The 19,079-nt window shown below is 41.9% G+C and overlaps 2 protein-coding genes across 2 annotated transcripts in view; both read left to right on the forward strand.

Annotated features, from left to right (window-relative positions):
- FAT3 (FAT atypical cadherin 3) overlaps positions 1–19,079 on the forward strand; it is a 687,549-nt gene that overhangs the window by 547,103 nt on the left and 121,367 nt on the right. Inside the window, exons 5-6 of the mRNA XM_050759265.1 lie at positions 7,597–7,911; positions 10,686–10,896. Coding sequence (XP_050615222.1) covers positions 7,597–7,911; positions 10,686–10,896 — 526 coding nt within the window. The remainder of the gene's footprint in view (positions 1–7,596; positions 7,912–10,685; positions 10,897–19,079) is intronic.
- Positions 1–19,079, forward strand: part of CEP295 (centrosomal protein 295) — a 1,096,927-nt gene that overhangs the window by 152,424 nt on the left and 925,424 nt on the right. The window lies entirely within an intron of this gene.

Consider the following 19,079-nt stretch of genomic DNA (forward strand, 5'->3'; position numbering starts at 1 on the left):
GGGCGCGGTGGCTCACATCTGTAATCCCAGCACTTTGGGAGGCTGACGCGGGTGGATCACGAGGTCAAGAGATGGAGACCATCCTGGCAAACATGGTGAAACCCCGTCTCTACTAAAAATACAAAAAAAAAAAAAAAAAAAAAAAAAAAATTAGCTGAGCATGGTGGCGTGCACTTGTAATCCCAGCTGCTCCGGAAGCTGAGGCAGGAGAATCGTTTGAACCTGAGAGGCAGAGGTTGCAGTGAGCAGAGATTGTGGCATCGCATTCCAGCCTGGCAACAGAGCAAGACTCCATCTAAAAAAAAGGAAAAAAAAAAAGAAAGAAATCCTGTCATTTGTGACAACATGGATATACTTGAAGAACATTATGTTAACTCAAATAAAAAGATAAATGCCACATGATCTCACAAATATGTGGAATCTAAAAACGTCAAATTTATAAGGGTAGAGAGTAGAATAGTGGTTACTAGAGGTGAAAGAGGAGACAGGAGGGATTGGTAATAGGGAGATGTTGATGATCAAAGGATACAAAATTTCAGTTACGCAGGAGGACCGAGTTTGAGAGGTCTGTTTTACATCATGGTGATTATACTAATGGTAATAACAACATATTGTATACTTTAAAATTGCTAAGATACTAGTTTTTTGTTTTGTTTTGTTTTGTTTTTGAGGCAGAGTCTCACTCTGTTGCCCAGGCTGGAGTGCAGTGGTGTGATCTTGGCTCACTGCAACCACTGCCTCCTGGGTTCAAGTGATTCTCCTGCCTCAGCCTCCTGAGTATCTGGGATTACAGGCACGCGCCACCATGCCCAGCTAATTTTTTTTGTATTTTTAGTAGAGACAGAGTCTCACCATGTTGGCCAGCCTAGTCTCAAACTCCTGAGCTCAGATGATCCGCCTGCTTCAGCCTCCCAAAGTGCTGGGATTACAGGCGTGAGCCAATACACCCTGCCAGAGAGTAGATTTTAAGTGTTCTCACCACAAAAAAAAGTTATGTGAGGTAATGTATATGTTAATTAACCTGTTTTAGCCATTCCACAGTGTATACATATATCAAAACGTCATGTTGTATATCATAAGTATTTGCAGTTTTTATTTGTCAGTTAAAAAAATTAAGTAGAGCTTTGTGAAAATTGAATCTATCAAACCACAATTGCGCTGCCAAACAAGGCACTGAGTTCCTCTTACCGAATATACCAAAACTGAGGCCATGTGATTGCAGGTCCCAAATATGACAGAGGATTTAGGTCATGGGGGATTGTGAATTTGGTCAGAATCTGTGTTTGTTGGTTGGTTATGTGGTTGATCTCCCAGTTCGCCTGAAAAAGAGCTTGTTACCTAAAAGGTACTGGATAAATATTTTATTTATTCATTCAACAAATATTTATGGGATGCTTACTACATTCTAGGCACTGTTGTACATCTAGGAATATGTTTGAACAAAATAGATGAAAATTCATTCTCTGTGGAGCTCAGGATCTAGTAAAAGCAGATATGTGATAACCACATAAATGAAATACATAACATATTAGATAATGATAAAGTGTCAAGGACCAATAAAGTAGTTGCCGCTTTTCCATGGGGGATATGTTCCAAGATCCCCAGTGAATGCCTGAAACTGCAGATAATACCAAACCCTACATATGCTATTTTTTTTCCTATACATACATACCTGTGACAAAGCTTAATTTATAAATTAGGCTTTGTAATTTGTAAGAGATCAACGACAATGATGATAGAGAAGAGTTATAACAATATACTGTCATAAAAGTTATGTGATTGATCTCTTTCTCTCTCTGTCTCACAAAATAACTTATTGTGCTGAACCACAGGTAACTGAAGTTGTGGAAAGCAAATCCAAAGATAGGAGCGGACCACTGTATAAAACAGGGAGGGGGATATGTAATATCTAAAGACGGATTTTCCATTATAAATACAGTAGCCTGGAAATAACCATTTGTGGTGAACTTATGGATGAGGAAAATGCTAGAGTTTAACTCTTCGGCTTAAAAATATTGAATATATTCTTAGACACTCTTATAATCACTGGGAACAAGGCAGTGGACAAGATCCAAGATCTCTGCTTTTAGGCAGTTTATATACTTATCTTCTACTTGGGGAAAGGAGACAACAAAAATAAATACATCAGGCAATTTCAGTGAGTGAGAAGTGTGCCCTCCCACCAGCTGCTATAACTTCAAAATTCTCAGTGTCTGACCATTTTTGGTCCTACGAAGCTCTTGTTTCTTCCAGGAATAGACTTAAAGACATGTTTCTTCTTGTAACTGTCCTGCCTTCTGGCTGTGCCTGGCATTCACAGACCACTGAACTATTTGTGGCTCTCTTTTTTTTATGTTTTATTTATTTATTTATTTTTTGAGACACGGTTTTGCTCTTGTTGCCCAGGCTGGAGTGCGATGGCGCAATCTCAGCTCACTGCAACCTCCACCTCCCGGGTTCAACCAATTCTCCTGCCTCAGCCTTCTGAGTAGCTGGGATTACAGGCATGCGCCACCACACCCAGCTAATTTTGTACTTTTAGTAGAGACAGGATTTCTCCATGTTGGTCAGGCTGATCTCAAACTCCCAACCTCAGGTGATCTACCCGCCTCGGCCTCCCAAAGTGCTGGGATTACAGGCCCAAGCCACTGCTGCGCCCAGCCTATTTGTGGCTCCTTTTATTAGGTGGTAGCTGTTATCATTTAAAGAAATTAATCTTTCAGGCTTGGATTAGTTGCTAGCAGCACTAATTATTGGTTGACAATAAGAGCAGAAAATCTAGGTGAGGATGGTTCTCTGTTCTTTTGTGAGGTTGTAGCAAAGCAAGAGTACACATGGATCACCTCTAAACAATGCTGCATTTCTTGCATCCTTAATGAGAAATGATGCAGAAGAGGAGATGACGGGGATTTATCTCAGCTCATTTTGCTTTGGTCTTCACTGCTGCTACTCCTTTCATATGGGCTAATTCCATAGGGGGTTTCAGGCCTAAAGTATCATGAAGTCTGAAGTCTGAGAATCTGATGGAATGATTGATGATGCCGTTGATGATTCCATTAATCCTTGATGATTAATATTCCAGGCACAAATGTGGCAGGGCAGATGAATGGGTCCAGAGAAATAATAATGAAAATTAAGACTTTGAGGTTAGCAGTGTAGTTCAGTTCAGCAAACATTTATCGAGAGGACACTAGGTTTCAGAAAGGGATGAAAAAGCCAAGGTTCCTGCTTTTGAGTAGCTCACAGTGCACTGAAGGAGCCAGATGTGGGAATAAATCATTTCAGGAGACTGGATGAATGTTCACAAAAGTGAGCACAGTTTGAGGAGTGGCTAAAAATCATTCTGCATCATCTTTTTTTTTTTTTTTTTTTTTTGAGACAGAGTCTCACTCTGTCGCCCAGGCTGGAGTGCAGTGGTGCGATCTCAGCTCACTGCAAGCTCCATCTCCCAGGTTCACGCCATTCTCCTGCCTCGGCCTCCCAAGTAGCTGGGACTACAGGTGCCGGCCACCTCGCCTGGCTAATTTTTTTGTATTTTTAGTAGAGACGGGGTTTCACCGTGTTAGCCAGGATGGTCTCGATCTCCTGACCTTGTGATCAGCCCGCCTCAGCTCCCAAAGTGCTGGGATTACAGGCGTGAGCCACCGTGCCTGGCTTGCAAAATCTTAATAATCTTTAGATTGGTAGTGTTCTCAGTTATGTAAAGTGGGTATAAACCTCAGAGTGCATGGTTAAAACTGTCCGCCTCTAGCTGACCCCCATAAGTAGAATCATAGCACTAGAAGCACTTGGGAGATTATATGTTCATTTTCATACAGAGGCCCTCAGTGTCTGAATGTTCTTTTCACTTATTGTCATAGGGAAGAGTTGTAGGTAAATGAATTCTTGATTTCATAGAATATTTATTTGTCACTCAGAGCTGTACCAGGTGCCAGAACATAACAATGAATAAGAGACAGTTCTCTTGATCTCAAATTGCTCAGTCTAGAAGGATTGAATGGAGACCAACAAGCTAATGGACACTTAAAATGCAGGATAATTAGTGTCCTAGAACTATGCACATAGTGGTATAGAAACATACTAAGGGCACCTACATAGGTCTGCAGGAGGCAGGGAATGGCTTCACAGGAATGTTTGGATTGAGGCTTCTAGAATGAGTCAAGTATATTCCTAGGAGAGGGCATTCCATGAAGACAAATGGCAGTGCGAAGGAATGCAGCTATAAGAGCATGGCATGCTCAGGACCTCCTAAGCTCACCATGGAACTGAGCATAGAGGTGGGAAAGGGGCAGAGAGTACAGGCTGATCATAAAGGTCGGCCGGATGCAGAAAGAATCCAGCTAGATCTTTGTCCTCAAGGAGCCCCTGAAGAGTATTACGCAAGTTAGTGACATGACCAGATTTATCACTCTACAACAAAGGCAAAGGCCGAAGGCAGGGAGGCCAGAAGGCTACTGTGGCCATCCAAGCAAGATGCAAGGGGGGCCTGTAATAGGGCAGTGTGGCAGAAGAGATTGGCATGGGGCGAGGGGTGTGTGTGAGATACCTGTTGGTCCCCAAGTTCAGTTGGATATAGATAGTTAGACAGAGGAATGCCCAGGATTCTGGTGTGCACCAGTGCATGAGTAGATTGGGGTGCCATTTATTGAGACAATGGACATAGGAAAAGGAGGAGGATTGAGGGTATTGATTTCAGTTTGTGACTTTTGGGGTGCTAGGATCCAGAAAGTAGATTACTAGTAAATAGTTGACTATGTTGGTTTGGTGATCAGGAAACAGGCTTAGGCACAAGAGATACACATTGGAGAATTAACAGCATGTAGGTAGCAGATGAAACCATGGGTAAGGAGATGGAGGAATAATTGGCAAAAAGTCAGGAAAAGCAGTTTGGAGCTATGTTGTAAAGGGCCTTGAACCATCTCAGAAGGTTTTGCAAGGTGAGACTGCTTTGGGTAAAGAGACTGCTCAAGTAGGACCTGTATTAGAGCCTCATTTATTAAATAAACATGAATGGAGCATGTTCTGTGGCTTGACACAGGGGTGAGCACAGTGAGAAAACAAGCACAGTCTGTCTTTGCCCTTATGCAGTTTATCCACTTAAGTGGAGAATCATGTATTTAATTAATTTCCGCAATGGTAAGTGCTACAAAAGAAAAGCATAGGGTGATTTAACAGTACAGAATGAGGGTGGGAAAGCTGACACTTGGTCTGTGGGGTCAGAGAAGGCAGCCTCAAGGAAGTGACATTTCAGCTGGACTTAAAGGGTGAGTAGGCAAGCTCCAGAGAAAGGATAGGGACAGCTCTCCAAAGAAAAGAGGACCTGAAGGATGCCCTCATGGCCTGAGGGAGCTGGGTGGTTGCGGTAACATGGTGACAAGTGACCCGCTACGCATAGCACTCTTGAGAGATTCTTCAAGAGCTGTGCAGCTACCACACTTCCCGCCTGTAGGTAGACACCTCAAGGACTTGGGTTGGTAAATCCAGGTCTGCTTCAAAGAGAAGCATTTTATAGCAGCAGCATCCTCTAGTGAGCAGCAAACTGCTGCCAAGAGGGGCTCCTTTCCCTGGCAGCCACCTGGCCCTGAAGCAGCTCCAGAACACTGTCTCAGAGCCCATTGCAGGGCATTAATTGACAAGGAGGTGATTTTGTGCACGATGAAGACATTGAGAGTTGTCTGAATTTGGACAGGCTGCTCAAGCAGAAAAGAGAGGCAGAGTAGTTGAGCAGCCAAGAAATCAATGTGTTTGGTCAACACAGGTCACCTGGGAGTGTAACATTTGCATTCACCAGCAGCAGCAGAATGTGCCTCTTCAGAACTGGCATGTCAAGGAATTAGCTCAAGAGTCAGCATCCAACCTTGGTATATTTTGGTCCCGATGTGGTTCTTTTGTGAAACACAACAAAGCAATTGAGAAAATAACCTTGGAAGGAAACTTGATTGATTTTTCAAAGAAAGCAAAAACTCATATGAAAATTTATCTTAAGTCTATTAAAGCTATCCTCCTAGGCAGTTTGTAAGAGAAACTAAACTAGATTGCAATTCCATTTTGCAAAAAGCCTTTAATGTGTTTTCTCACATTTTTGGCCTTTGTTTCAGTTGTATCTGTCAGGTTGTTTTATTAGGTGAAAAAATAGCAGACCAGCTGCTTTGATTTACTGTTGTTTTTCTCCTATTAATGCTGAGTGCATCATTATGTTCTTTCCAGCTTCCAAATACATATATGGAAGTAATAATCTGTTTCATTCAAGCTAATGATTTAAAGATTAAATATGGGTTCTTCCACTTTTTTTGTTAAACAGAACATTAAGAATTTCCAAAAGTTTAATACCTAGCTTTACCGCTTATTAACAATGGTTTGTTTTGAGCCTCTGTTTTCTCATCTGTGAAATGGGAATAAATAAACCTGCTTCACTTACTGAAGAAGATGTTTTGGAAAGTGAATGAGATAATGCATGAAGGAGTGTGTTATAAACTGTGTCACACCATCCACATGTTAGGTATTAATATCATACTGATTATCACTATGACTAATAAGAAAATTATTCACACTAGGATGTAAAGTCTTTTTATATCTTCCATGAAAATTATTTATGTATGTGTTCTTTATTACTCTTTTCTGTCTCAATTTTCACAGGCACACATAAGAACAGCATCACAGTGACATGGGAAGGGGTGTACATCCCCCTCGCATTTTCCAGAGAGAAACAGAAAAGTATTTTGTGATTGTTAAAGACATTGTAATGTACTTAAAATCAGACATCAAACAGTGGAACATATATCACAGTTTTCCTTTTGTTCAATGACAATGTAAAAATCAAATCATGTGGAGATGTGTCTTAGCCTGCTCTGGTTGCTGTAACAAAATACCATAGGCTGGATGACTTAAAGAACAGAAATGTATTGTTCACAATTCTGGAAGCTGGGAAGTCTAAAATCAAGGCACTAGCAGATTCAGTGTCTAGTGATAGCTTGTTCCTCCTAGATGGCGCCTTCTGGCCATGTCCTCATACGGTGGAAGGGACAAGCAAGCCTTCTCAGCCTCTTTCGAAGGGCACTAATCCCATTCATGAGGGTTTGGGATCTAATCGCCACCTAAAGGCCCCACCTCCTAATACTATTGCATTGGAAATTAGGTTTTAACATATAAATTTTGAGGGGTCACAAACATTCAGACTACAGCATGAAGACTGGAAAGTCCAAGGTCAACATTCCAGCAGGGCTCATTTTGTGGTGAGGGCTCTCTTCCTGGCTTGCAGACAGCTACCTTCTTCTGTGTGCTCACATGGCAGAGAGAGATAGGATCTCTAGGGTTTCTTCCTCTTTTATAGGGACATTAGTTCTGTCAGATCAGGACATCCTTATGATCACATTTAATCTTAATAACCACACATGGGTGGTTAGAGCATCAACATGTGAATTTTAAGGGGAACACAATTCAGTCTCTAGAAAGATGAAAAAAGAGAGAAGAAAATGAATACTAAAAGAATTTGGATAGTATAGCATTGTTCATGCATTAAAAGAAACACCCATGGTTAACGTGTAATAGCAAGAATAATTTTTCTCCTTTCTGATCACATCATACTCTCTTTTTCAGGTGACTGTGACGGATGGTGGTCCCTCTCCAAAACAGTCAACCATCTGGGTGGTGGTTCAGGTTCTAGATGAAAATGACAACAAGCCCCAGTTCCCAGAGAAGGTCTACCAGATCAAGCTGCCGGAACGTGACCGAAAGAAAAGAGGAGAACCCATTTACAGGGCTTTTGCATTTGATAGAGATGAGGGCCCCAACGCAGAAATCTCCTACAGTATTGTGGATGGGAATGACGACGGAAAGTTCTTTATTGACCCTAAAACTGGGATGGTTTCTTCTAGAAAGCAGTTTACAGCAGGGAGTTATGACATCCTAACGGTAAGACCTTCCAAACTGCAGCAGCACGGCGGATGGGGGGAAGTAGTTATGTTCTTATTCGAGTATACTCCTTTGAGCAATAAATCTTTAGAGTAAAAAGTGAAACCACACATCTGTGGAAGGGTTCTTTCTGGGAGGCAAGTGCAGGTGAGAACTCTTGCCTGTTTCACTGATATTCTTAAATGACGAGACAATTTCCTTTGGTTGTGTCCTGTCAGCATTTTCCCCCATTCCCAGGCCACAGCCTGTTTCACCACATACTCAACCACTCTTTCTGCAGCCCTAAATCATCCTCAAAGTGCTGAACATAGATGTAAACTACAGGTAGGGGAACAGCAGGGCAACACATCCTACGCACCACTGAACATATCTCTCACCATGTCCCCGTGACTTCCCATAGAAAACAACCTTGAAATTATCAACAATGAGATAGAGCATGGATACAGCTGTGTAAATTGTGAGACACAAATCACAATGATGTTTATTCCATCAAAACTGGGAAAACTCACGTATAAAGTGACTGAATTTTTTATTAAATTAGAAAAGTGAAAACAAGCATGAGAACCATCTCATGTAGAAACTTAAAGCTCCTGTATCTACAGTGCCAGTGTGCTCCCCCGACCCCAACCACGTTAGCCAGGTAGTGCCTATTCCAGAAAGGCAGCTGGTATCCTTACAAGCAATGAGAATGGTCCAGGGTCCCAACAACTACCAAAAGTTGGCACCAGCTGGGCACGGTGGTTCATGCCTATAATCCCAGCACTTTGGGAGGCCGAGGCAGGCAGATCACTTGAGGTCAGGAGTTTCAGACCAGCCTGGCCAACATGGTAAAACCCCATCTCTACCAAAAAAAAAAAAAAAAAAAAAATTAGCTGGGCATGGTGGTGCACGCCTATAATCCCAGCTACTCAGGAGGCTGAGGCAGGAGAATCACTTGAACCCAGGAGGCAGAGGTTGCAGTGAGCCGAAATCACATCACTGCACTCCAGCCTGGGTGACAGAGCAAAGCTCTGTCTCAAAAAAAAAAAAAAAAAAAAAAAAAAGTCAGCACCATCCACCACTCTTCTCTTTGTCTTTATCCTTTTCTGCTAGGTCTGTCCTTTATTATTTTAAATGATGGCCTGAGTCTCTTGATTTATCCTTTCTTTCCTGTGGTCTAGATGTGGGTTCCTTGCTGTGCTCAGTTATGTGGCCAGAACAGTGGGCAGAGAAAAAAACTACAGTAAAACACCAGCTCTGTTTCTACTGTTAGGAGCTCTGATGTGCTATGTGCCATTGCAGGTGTGTGAGACTTGCAGTTTGGGAATCTTTGAGGACTGGATAGATTCAAGTGGATACTGTTGGTGTCCTGCCCAGCTCCCATTCTCAGACTGGTTTATCTGTCCCTCAACTGCTGCAAGTATTGGCTGTCAATGGCTCACAGCTGCCCTCTTCTCCAGAGAGTCATCCTTGGATGATTCTTGGTGAAAGAAAGTCTACATTCCCAGCCTCCAGTCTAGCATCCCACAGCCATTGACTGACTGACACCCAGATACAAAAGTCCAATCCCCCTGCCTCAAGTTGGATTCAACTGTGGTGCAATTAATGGTTCAGAGCTCCCCATGGGATCCCTCTGGTCAGCCAGGACCACACCCTGATTTAACTCCCACCCTGCCCACCCTGATCTCTATTCCCTTTCACCTGAGAGCACTTCTCCCCAAAAAACCATTTGTACTCAAATACCTGTCTTAGCTCCTGGGGGAACCTGACTTAAGACATGTATCCTCAAGTTTTCTCACCCCACAGGGATATTCTAGGGCAAAGCAATCATTCATGAACACATAGCATGAGGGTGCTATGCATTGTCACTGTTTGGAAAGGCTGTAGCTATCAGTTATGTTCCTATAAATGTTATTTTTTAAATGCAATACTTGAAAGTCCTTTTAAAAATTTATTTTTTTTTCTGTTTTGTTTTGGCCTTTGCTTCTTGGAGCTTTTGACCCTCCCATTTGAGTCCAGAGTTCACCTGGACTCTTCACCCTTCCCAGCTGGGTGGGGAGACTTGCTTCCTCAGCCCTTATATCAGCTAATTATGACCACAGAGGAGAGTCATTAGCCCTGTCCTCCCTTCCACGCTGCTTCCGGGGACTGTGCTATCGAGAGAGTTCTCTCTTACCTTTCTGCAGATGACAAAACTGAAGGGCCTCAAGGCAGCTAGCTCCAGGCTGCTCCCTTTCCCAGCCCACTCTATCTTGCTCCTGGGATCCTGTGCTGCTATCAATCACAAAGAGCAGAAGGAAGGAGCTGAGAAACACAACCACACACTGCAAAACACAACCACACACACACATACACACACACATTTCTGCACATATCATTCACACATATATAAGGTTTCACAATGCACTTTCTTCCCTTTCACATATCACCACCAAAGGTGAGGCTCAGGATCATGCTATCAGGAATCAAATTAGCTATTTCTATTCATGTAACTATTATTCAGGGCCACAAATCACCACAAACTGTAAGTGCAGCATTTGTCTTTCAAGATCTCCATATCTGTAACGTTGACGGTGGTCCAGAGAGCCGCTGGCAAACATGGTGCAAGGTCTACACATGGCTGGGTTGTTCCCCTCCATTCCCAAGCCTTTTCTCCCCAGAACTCTGCTCCTTTCTTCCCCTTTCTGACACTGTGTTGAAGATGGACTCTTGGCCCAGCAACATGAGTGACAGATCCAAACTCTACAACAATCAGAGGTCTGAGACATCTTTCTGTTCTCTCCCTGTGTGAGTAGATAAAGGCAGTGGACAATGGGCGCCCACAGAAATCCTCCACGGCCCGCCTCCACATTGAATGGATTAAGAAACCACCCCCTTCGCCTATACCATTGACCTTCGATGAGCCGTTTTATAACTTCACAGTCATGGAAAGTGATAGAGTGACTGAAATTGTAGGGGTGGTGTCTGTGCAGCCAGCTAACACCCCTCTGTGGTTTGACATAGTTGGTAAGTTCGAGTCTTACAGAGCAGTATCGTGCAATGTAATAATTGACTGAAGCAACTAGCAAAAAAAAAAAAAAAAAAAAAAAAAAAAGAAAAAGAAAAAGAAAAAAGAAAGAAAGAAAGCAAAAAACTAACAATTAGTGCCAAGATTAAAATATGTATAGTGCTGGAATGCAAAAGAGCCAGTAAAATGAATAATCGACCTGTGCTTTCGTTCCAACTCTGTAGCTAAGCTGAACCGAAAGTGCTCTCTGGCTGGATTTTCCATAGTACGTTATTTACTGCAATCTTAATGTCTTTCTGTGTGTCATTTAAATTCTATTGTCACACTTGGCTAATCTCATTTCTAAATGTATTGATGGTACTAGACTTGCTGTCCTTCATTTCTCTCTTTTTCTTCACCTTTTTTCTGCATTCTGTTCTTTTTTTTTTTCTGCTCCCGACTGCCCTGCTTCAAGGTGGCAAGCATGCTCGAGAGATGTTCTATATTCTACAGACAGCTTGTGGGCAGAACTGTTCAACAGAAGGTACCCTTAGTGCAAACACATTTGCTAAAATACAGCTATCCAATCTGCCTTTTACGGTTTTTTTTTTTTAAGCAAATTGAATTACATCTTTCATAACTGCCTGTGACAGGCTGAAGTGCAGCCCACAGATTTCATATATGCCTCTAACAGCTATTGCGTTACTCGTATCCAATGACTTCCTTTGTTCGAGTTTGATAGGGTTTGGATTTTGGGGGGGTTTGTTTTGATTTTTGTTTCTTTGCTTTTGAGGTATGTGGGCTTTTTGTTGTTTTGTTTTTATCTTTTTGTAGGTTGGTTTATTTAACTGGGCCTTTTCCAATTGAAAAAGAAATTAAAATGTATTCCAGTCCCTCTGTTTTGCAGCGGTAGTACCATTCATACACCAATAGCCCCATCAGGAGAGTCCCCTGGCTGTGGTCCACAAAAGGAAGGGCAGGAAATGGAACCTAGATATATAGCCAGTCAGCCTCCCCCGCAAGCCGAATAGAGGAAGCAGATGGAAGCATGCAGGATAGACCCTGGGAGCCAACCTTTAAATTCCTTGAAAGAAAGCAAGCAAGCACGCCAGGCTGCAAAAGGAAAGGGCAAAACAGCACTATGGCCCTTGACAAACCAGCAGGGAGAGGCACTGGAGAGGAAATGAGTGCCGAGGACCAGGAAACAAAACAGGCTGTTGCTAAAACAGAGGGGAGAGTGTGTGTTGCCCAATCCGACACTGCGTTGAGCTAAAGCTGACTTCCCACGCTTCTCAGTGGGAGGCAGGGGATCCAGGAGAGAGTTGGTCTGGGGGAATCGTTTCCTTCCCCATGTCACTGCCTGGATAGGATGGGCAGGAACATGCCTCTCCCCGTAGGAATCGCTGTGCTTGGGATAAGCATTTAGAAAGTTCCACAACGGTTGTAACAAGGCACAGAAAAAGAATGCCCCATGGCCGGCAATCAAACCTCTGTAGAGAGTCCTCTGAACTTCCAAAAAGTAAAGAGCTGTTTTCTACCTGTTTCATTTGATGGAATGACAGTGGAACGTTTTCGTTTTACTTACTTGGTATTAATCATGCCATCCTGTACATGGCCATCCTCACACCAAGCTTTCACTTCTCTCTTCATTCCTACTCAACATATTTGAAATGAAACTTCTTCTGATCCATGAAAGGGGTCTCCACTTCTTTATCTTCTCAGTAACTTTCAGCTCGTAAGATATTATCTGATGCAGTTTCTTCTTTCTTGGCACAACAAAGGGTTGCACGTAGTCATGGTCTGGTTGTCTGTACAGTCACCTTTAATGATTTCTTCACTTCCACCCCCAATCAGAGTCACAGAAAGTGCAATTCAGTTCTAACAGTGCCACTAGTGCCAGGTTTCCAGAGGCATGTGCAACAGTGATTTCTAGCCAGGCACAGTGGCTCACTCCTGTAATTTCAGCACTTTGGGAGGCTGAGGTGGGCGGATCACTTGAGGTCAAGAGTTCAAGACCAGCCTGTCCAAAATGGCAAAACCCCGTCTCTACTAAAAATACAAAAATTAGCTGGACCTGATAGCGGGTGCCTGTAATCCCAGCTACTAAGGAGGCTGAGGCAGGAGAATTGCTTTAACCCGGGAGGCGGAGGTTGCAGTGAGCTGAGATTGCATCACTGTACTCCAGCAGCCTGGGCAACAGAGCAAGACTGTCTCAAAAAAAAAAAACAGTAAAAGAAAAAAAAGTGATTTCTTTTAAATAACCTAAAGGAGAGTGCAGCAGAAACCAAATAGGTAACAGAATGTCTAGTGTGCTGTCCTGAGATGAGATGAGTTACCCTTTCTCATCAGCCACTGATTTTTCTCCCTCCTCCTTGGACACTCCAGTTTCCAAGCACCTCTACAGCCGGACAGTGTCACATCTCTCCCTGGCATGATCCGTGCACGCAACCTGCTGACCCGTGGTACATCCCACCTACCACCTATGTGCCCCGGGATGCCCTCACTTGTAGTCTGCTTTTGAAATCCTACTGGCATGCCTTTCTGTAATGGTCAGTCTCACCAGCTGCTTGACCCTAGTTATCAAGGTCAGGTTTGCAACTCTTCATCGTTCCTGCATGTGTGTGTGTGTGTGTGACTGTCTGTAGGTAAGCATGCCTAGCAGTACTGCATGTAACCTGATTTGCAAGTTTCTCATGTCAGCATGATGAGTGTTGCTGTATTTTTTCATTTGTGCTTATCCTGTCTCCACTCTTAACCCCTATGGTTAAGGCCCATGTGTCCTCATTCCTTCCTCCTGCCAATCTCTGTTGCTACCAACCCAGGATGAGTGGAATAAACTATGGTGAGTGATGGAGATACCCCAGGCAGCCACTATGCTAACCCTACTGATGCCTCCTGGAACCTACTCAGAGTCAGTGTGACCTTCCACTGTGCTACCGGCCATGGCAACCTACGCACCTTTGACAAAATAGAAACATCACTGGTCCAAGAAGAGAGAGGCAGTTTACAGATGAGAGCCCTCCCTGGAAGGAGTCCCTTTAAGCTACCTTAAATATAGACCCAGGGTCCGTCATCAAGAACATGGCATCAGTTTTCATGTTTCTTCATTGGTGTATTTCTAAATGCTACGCTCTTCCTAGAGACTCCCTTCAGTTTCAGGGCACTTGTAAGTTTCTGAATGAGGACCTACAGGGTTGTCCCTCTGGTCTGGATGCTTCTATCACAGAGATTTCACTGTAAATCGGGTAACATCTAGCCAAGCTTCTTTTCCAAATTGAACTTACTGGGCCAGATGCCCAAACAGAACATGATTTTATTTCCATCCCCACATCCAGCCAACAACATCTTGAAACACCAAATCTTTATTTCAGCGCAGAAGTAAAATCCTTTTCCCAGGTGCTGGTTGCTTCAGTATTGATACGGTCTGCGTTCCACCAAATCCTCCTTTTGAAAATCTTTCTAATCCATCAGAGTCATTTTTTCTCAATGTGCTGACAACATCTTTCCCCCTCTCTAAATACCTATTGTTTCCTTTATCATATTCAGATGTTTTATTTTCGCTTTCAAGATTTCTTGCTTATTTATCTTCGGCCGTGGAAACTCTCATCTCTTTGTTCCCTTCCTCCTTACCTAAGCATCTTTTCTGGCCAAGCTAACATACAGGGGAAAGAGGGAACATTGCGCCTCAATGCTTAAGAAACATAGCAGTGAATGCCTGGAATAGGCACTAGGTATGTAATGTCAGCATGGATCTGAAATGAGGTCTCAGGTATAAGTATGGGCCTTGCCAAGGTAAATACTCTGTGACTCTTCCAAGGGAGTGAGGATTTGGTTCCATTTTAGACCTAGTGCATGCAGACACCTAAAGAGACACTGAGTTACAGAGAAGACATCATCTTGGCATGGCACTTACAGCTTACAAATGCTATGACTAATAAATTCTCATTAAGTGAGCAGAAATAGTGTTTCAGCATGCTTTTCCCCTGAGAGTAAAGTCGCCTCATTTCTGCATTTCCAAATCAACCCAAATCTTGCTTAACTGCATGTCTTTGCCTCCCACCATGATATGAATTCACAAAAATGGGGTAGCGAGCAAGGTTTTGTTACCAAGCCTGGACCCTTGCATCGAGGATCTGTCACACACTTTCTTGTGCCTCCAAGGAGACCACTGCTTACAATGTTATGCAGTGAGACTTTTCAGCTTCCAGAAACAGAAGCCCTACTTGTAACTGAGTTAAGAAAGCTGTAATTAAAAGGAAACATAATAAAGTTCAGCTGTTCTGCGTTTAAACAGCCCAACGCACAGCATGTTCCTTCTCTGTGTTAAAAGGGAAAGAAACTGAAGGGAACACAAATAACCCATAATCCTTTGTGGCTTTATCACATATCTTCACACTTCTCAGGGGACTATGATTTCAACTCCACAGCTCCTTGATTTACAGACTCTCTAATGTGCATGCAATCTGGTTCACAGTTCAGTCCCTGTATCTTTATTCTGTTGGCAAATATTGGAATAGAGAAGGCCACCTTTATTACGCACCTCAGACAGTTCCTCTTTACCTGCAAATGGATAGGGGGTGCTGTCACCCATTTTTTAGCTTTTCACCTGACTTAGGCTACAAAAATAGTTTTCTTTGTAAATCGTAAGCACCTAAAATATCCTTCTTTATCTCGCCTACTGTAAGGCTGCTCTTTGAAAATGATTCTCCGTTGCTGAGTGATAGCACATAGTTCCAACTCAAGTTGAAATGCCTTTCTGTGTTGCAGGAAGGCTGCTTTTACCCTTCATTTGTCATAGGTTCCTTCAAACTTTGGGCTCCAGGCTGCTGCTGTGTCATAAGCTTTTGCCTGTCTTTATTGAACCTTGTCCCCAGTGGAGCCATCGCCATTTAGAGAAGAATCAAGTAGGCCAGTTGAAGTCTCTGGTAGCACTAGTAGAGCCTTGTTCTTCAGCTAGAGCTTGGAAACCTCTGGGTCTTCCCTAATCAGGTGGCTGTATTTCTCTAACAAAAGACTCTTACCCAGTGATATGGAGAGAAACCATGTTCATGCGTTATTTCTATTACAACTGCTCCTGCATCAGGGTGACCCTTGCTCCAAGTTATTCAACTGATATCAAACACTTCATTTCCCCTATTCTGCCCCTTTTCCTTAATTTGATCCCAAATAAGCCTCTCATTTTTCCATAGCAACAGTCTGGTCCATAGGAGCACATCTGAAGAAACTTCAGAAAAATAAGAAGAAGCCTAGAAACACTTTATATACTATTAACGGTTTTAAGAAAATAAATTTTAAACTCAATTCTAGAAGGGATTTTCTTTCCGACCACTTTTTCCTGACCTCCACCTGGTGTCCCCTGTCTTCCAAGTAAATATCCTTTTCAGCCAGGTATTGTGCTTGCTTTCATTTCAAGGCAGAAAATTAGGGGAAAATGGTAATTAGTGTTTAGCATTTTCAAGATCAAACCATAACTGGTGTTTAGCATTTTTTCTTAATTTCAGTGTACATGCTGAACCTGAATCAACAGCTTGTGCACAACTCCCTGAATTCATTGAGAGTCGGCAGCTCCATGTTCTGGAAGCTGCTCACATAACACCTCCCCCTTGGTGACAACTAGATGTGGGCTGGTATTTTTACAATTACGCATGGAGTGGAATAGAATCATATGCTAGGGGAGGTACCTGGAAGCTTCTCTAAAGGGGAAGCTGTGTGATTCTCACCATTGGGTATCTTTATGGAGGGACAGAGGTGCTTCGTACCCTTCTTTAAAGAAAAACTAGAGTGAATCATGGCCCAGCTCCAATGCCCAGCACATTTAAGCAGTAGCTGCTGGCTCAAAATATTTCCACTTATGTCCCATCTTTAAAGCCTTTTAGGACATTCCTACTTGGGATGTTTAACTTTAGAATCCAATAGAAATCCAGTGTGCTTCATCTGCTCTTTGTTTACTCTATTACACCTGTCTTGACCAAAAATGGTCAAAGAGATATGTCCCTAATGTGAATTATCTGTTATGTGGGCTGTTCACAACCTTGCTTTTAACCATCTCTGCCGCACACCCCTGCAGCAATGCTCAGGCTGTGACTTTTCTAATTTCCCACTTTGTTGAAACTCAGACCAGCTCTGCGGTGTCCTCCCTCCTCCCCACCTTTTGTTGAGCCTAACGCTGCTGCACCAAACACACTCTGGCTTTGCATGTTCTGTTACTGGCTCTGAGGAAGCACACCTTGTTTAAGTGGAATGCTGCTAGCAAAAATGGACTCCTTGCATTTGATATTCTCACTCTGGACGATTTGGATATGGTTTCCTATGAAAATGAAATCACTTTCAGGCTAAAAGGGAGCCTGAAAAATGAGACCTGGGGGAGAGATATGGAGTCGTTTATAAAATGGGATGCTTAAGTGGTAGGTTATTAAATTGTGTGAGGGTTGATGGTAAACTGCTGGTCTAGATTCTGTGTCCCTTGTCAGAAATTCATTTTAAAACTCATGGAAGATTTTGTTTTACATTAAATCTTAGTTTAACTAGGAACAAATGTCCTGGAAATGAGTGTCCGAGGCTGCTAACTATATTGGTAAACTGAGAAACATAGTTTGTAGGCTCTCCCTCAAGTGCTCTTGGCTCTGCTCTTCTAATGGTCTATCTCCCCTGTCCCTTTGGAGGTTTCTGTTCTAAAGAATTTGAGGGAGATACACACATACACATACACACACAAATACATATATGAACACACACAGAAAGAGAGAAAACTGTAAAAAAAAAAAAAAAAAAAAAAACCATAAAATTAGCCAAAAATGTTATTTGATATGAAAAACGACTAAGAAAAAGCACACACTCTATATGCCATATGTAAATGTTATGCCACTAAGCGCATGAGATGATTATGTATTTTTGTACAGGGCCCTGGGGAAAATGTGAGTCAAAGTCAGTGAAACAGAGCAAATTGGACTGCCCCATTTAGACAGTAACTCAAACTCAAACTATGCTTGCTGGTTCTCTAAAATGTATTTTTAATCATCTTTAAACTGGAGCAAACTACAGTTTTATAATTTGCATAATCTTTATTTTGACTTGACTCACACATTTTCACATTTAAAAATAATCAACATTAGAGGATGACTCCTTTCCCCACCTCCAAATAATATCATGACCCTAAGATTTAAGAAAGTTAACATTTTGGTAAAGAAAACATTCTAAATGGGATTCAAAATGGGATTTAATACCCACTAGAAACAACCTGAGAAGTTGCATTCTCATCTTTCCTTCCATACAGGACTTATGAGGCAATTTTATGACCTTTCTTTGAAAGTTTCCATGGCAAATTTTTTCTCAGAATGTACCGCTTAATAGCAAATGATCATGTTGTTGTTTTTTTCTCTTGTTCATGAAGATGGTTTTTCACGACACTCAAATCAGACTTCCATTTTGTTTCATGTTGTTATCAACATGAAACATTCCCTTTGAATAAGAAATGGTAATGACCTAAGGCTTGCTTCCCTTTTCAGCCTAGACTCCCCCTTCTCTCCTTATCCTAGCTTCAAACAATTTTTTTGGAGTTAATATTTAGTGCTCCTCATCAAATCAATTAAAGATATTAATTGGAAAATGAGTCTCTTTTTAGATGAAGTTTTTAAAAAAGTATATAATCTCTGAGCAATTCTCTGATACTCTCATCTCTCCATAACTTTAATTAAATGTCAAGGGCAATTATATTCTCTCTTGCAATTAAATAATCTTAAGTGTATATGACAGCAGCAAGTAATAAGTATTTGAAATATATATATGGCCAGGTTTTTTTTTAAGTAAACCATATTATTTATTTCATGTCATTGTACATCAGATTCTAGTAATTCAGGTAAAATTCTCCTTCCCTTAACTCACTATTCATAATTGTTATATAAAAGTAATATATTGTACTGTTCATTGATCAGCAAAATGAAATGCAAAGAATGTGGAATGTAAAAATAAACCAAAGTTAGTTTTCTAAAATATGAAATTCAATAAATACATTGCCCTATATGCTGTAGTTAAATAAAATTACTGTCTGAGAACAAAATCAACACCATGAAATTTCAGGCCAAAAGAAGCAGAGCTTGTGAACATACACTCATGCTTAATTAAAATTGTTCCAACATTCATTCCATTATTTTTCTCCCCCTCAAAAAAATATTTCATTTTGGGAAGATCATAAACCGCACTTTGG

The sequence above is a fragment of the Macaca thibetana genome, chromosome 14, assembly GCF_024542745.1.
Source record: "Macaca thibetana thibetana isolate TM-01 chromosome 14, ASM2454274v1, whole genome shotgun sequence".
In the NCBI taxonomy this organism is placed as follows: domain Eukaryota; kingdom Metazoa; phylum Chordata; class Mammalia; order Primates; family Cercopithecidae; genus Macaca; species Macaca thibetana.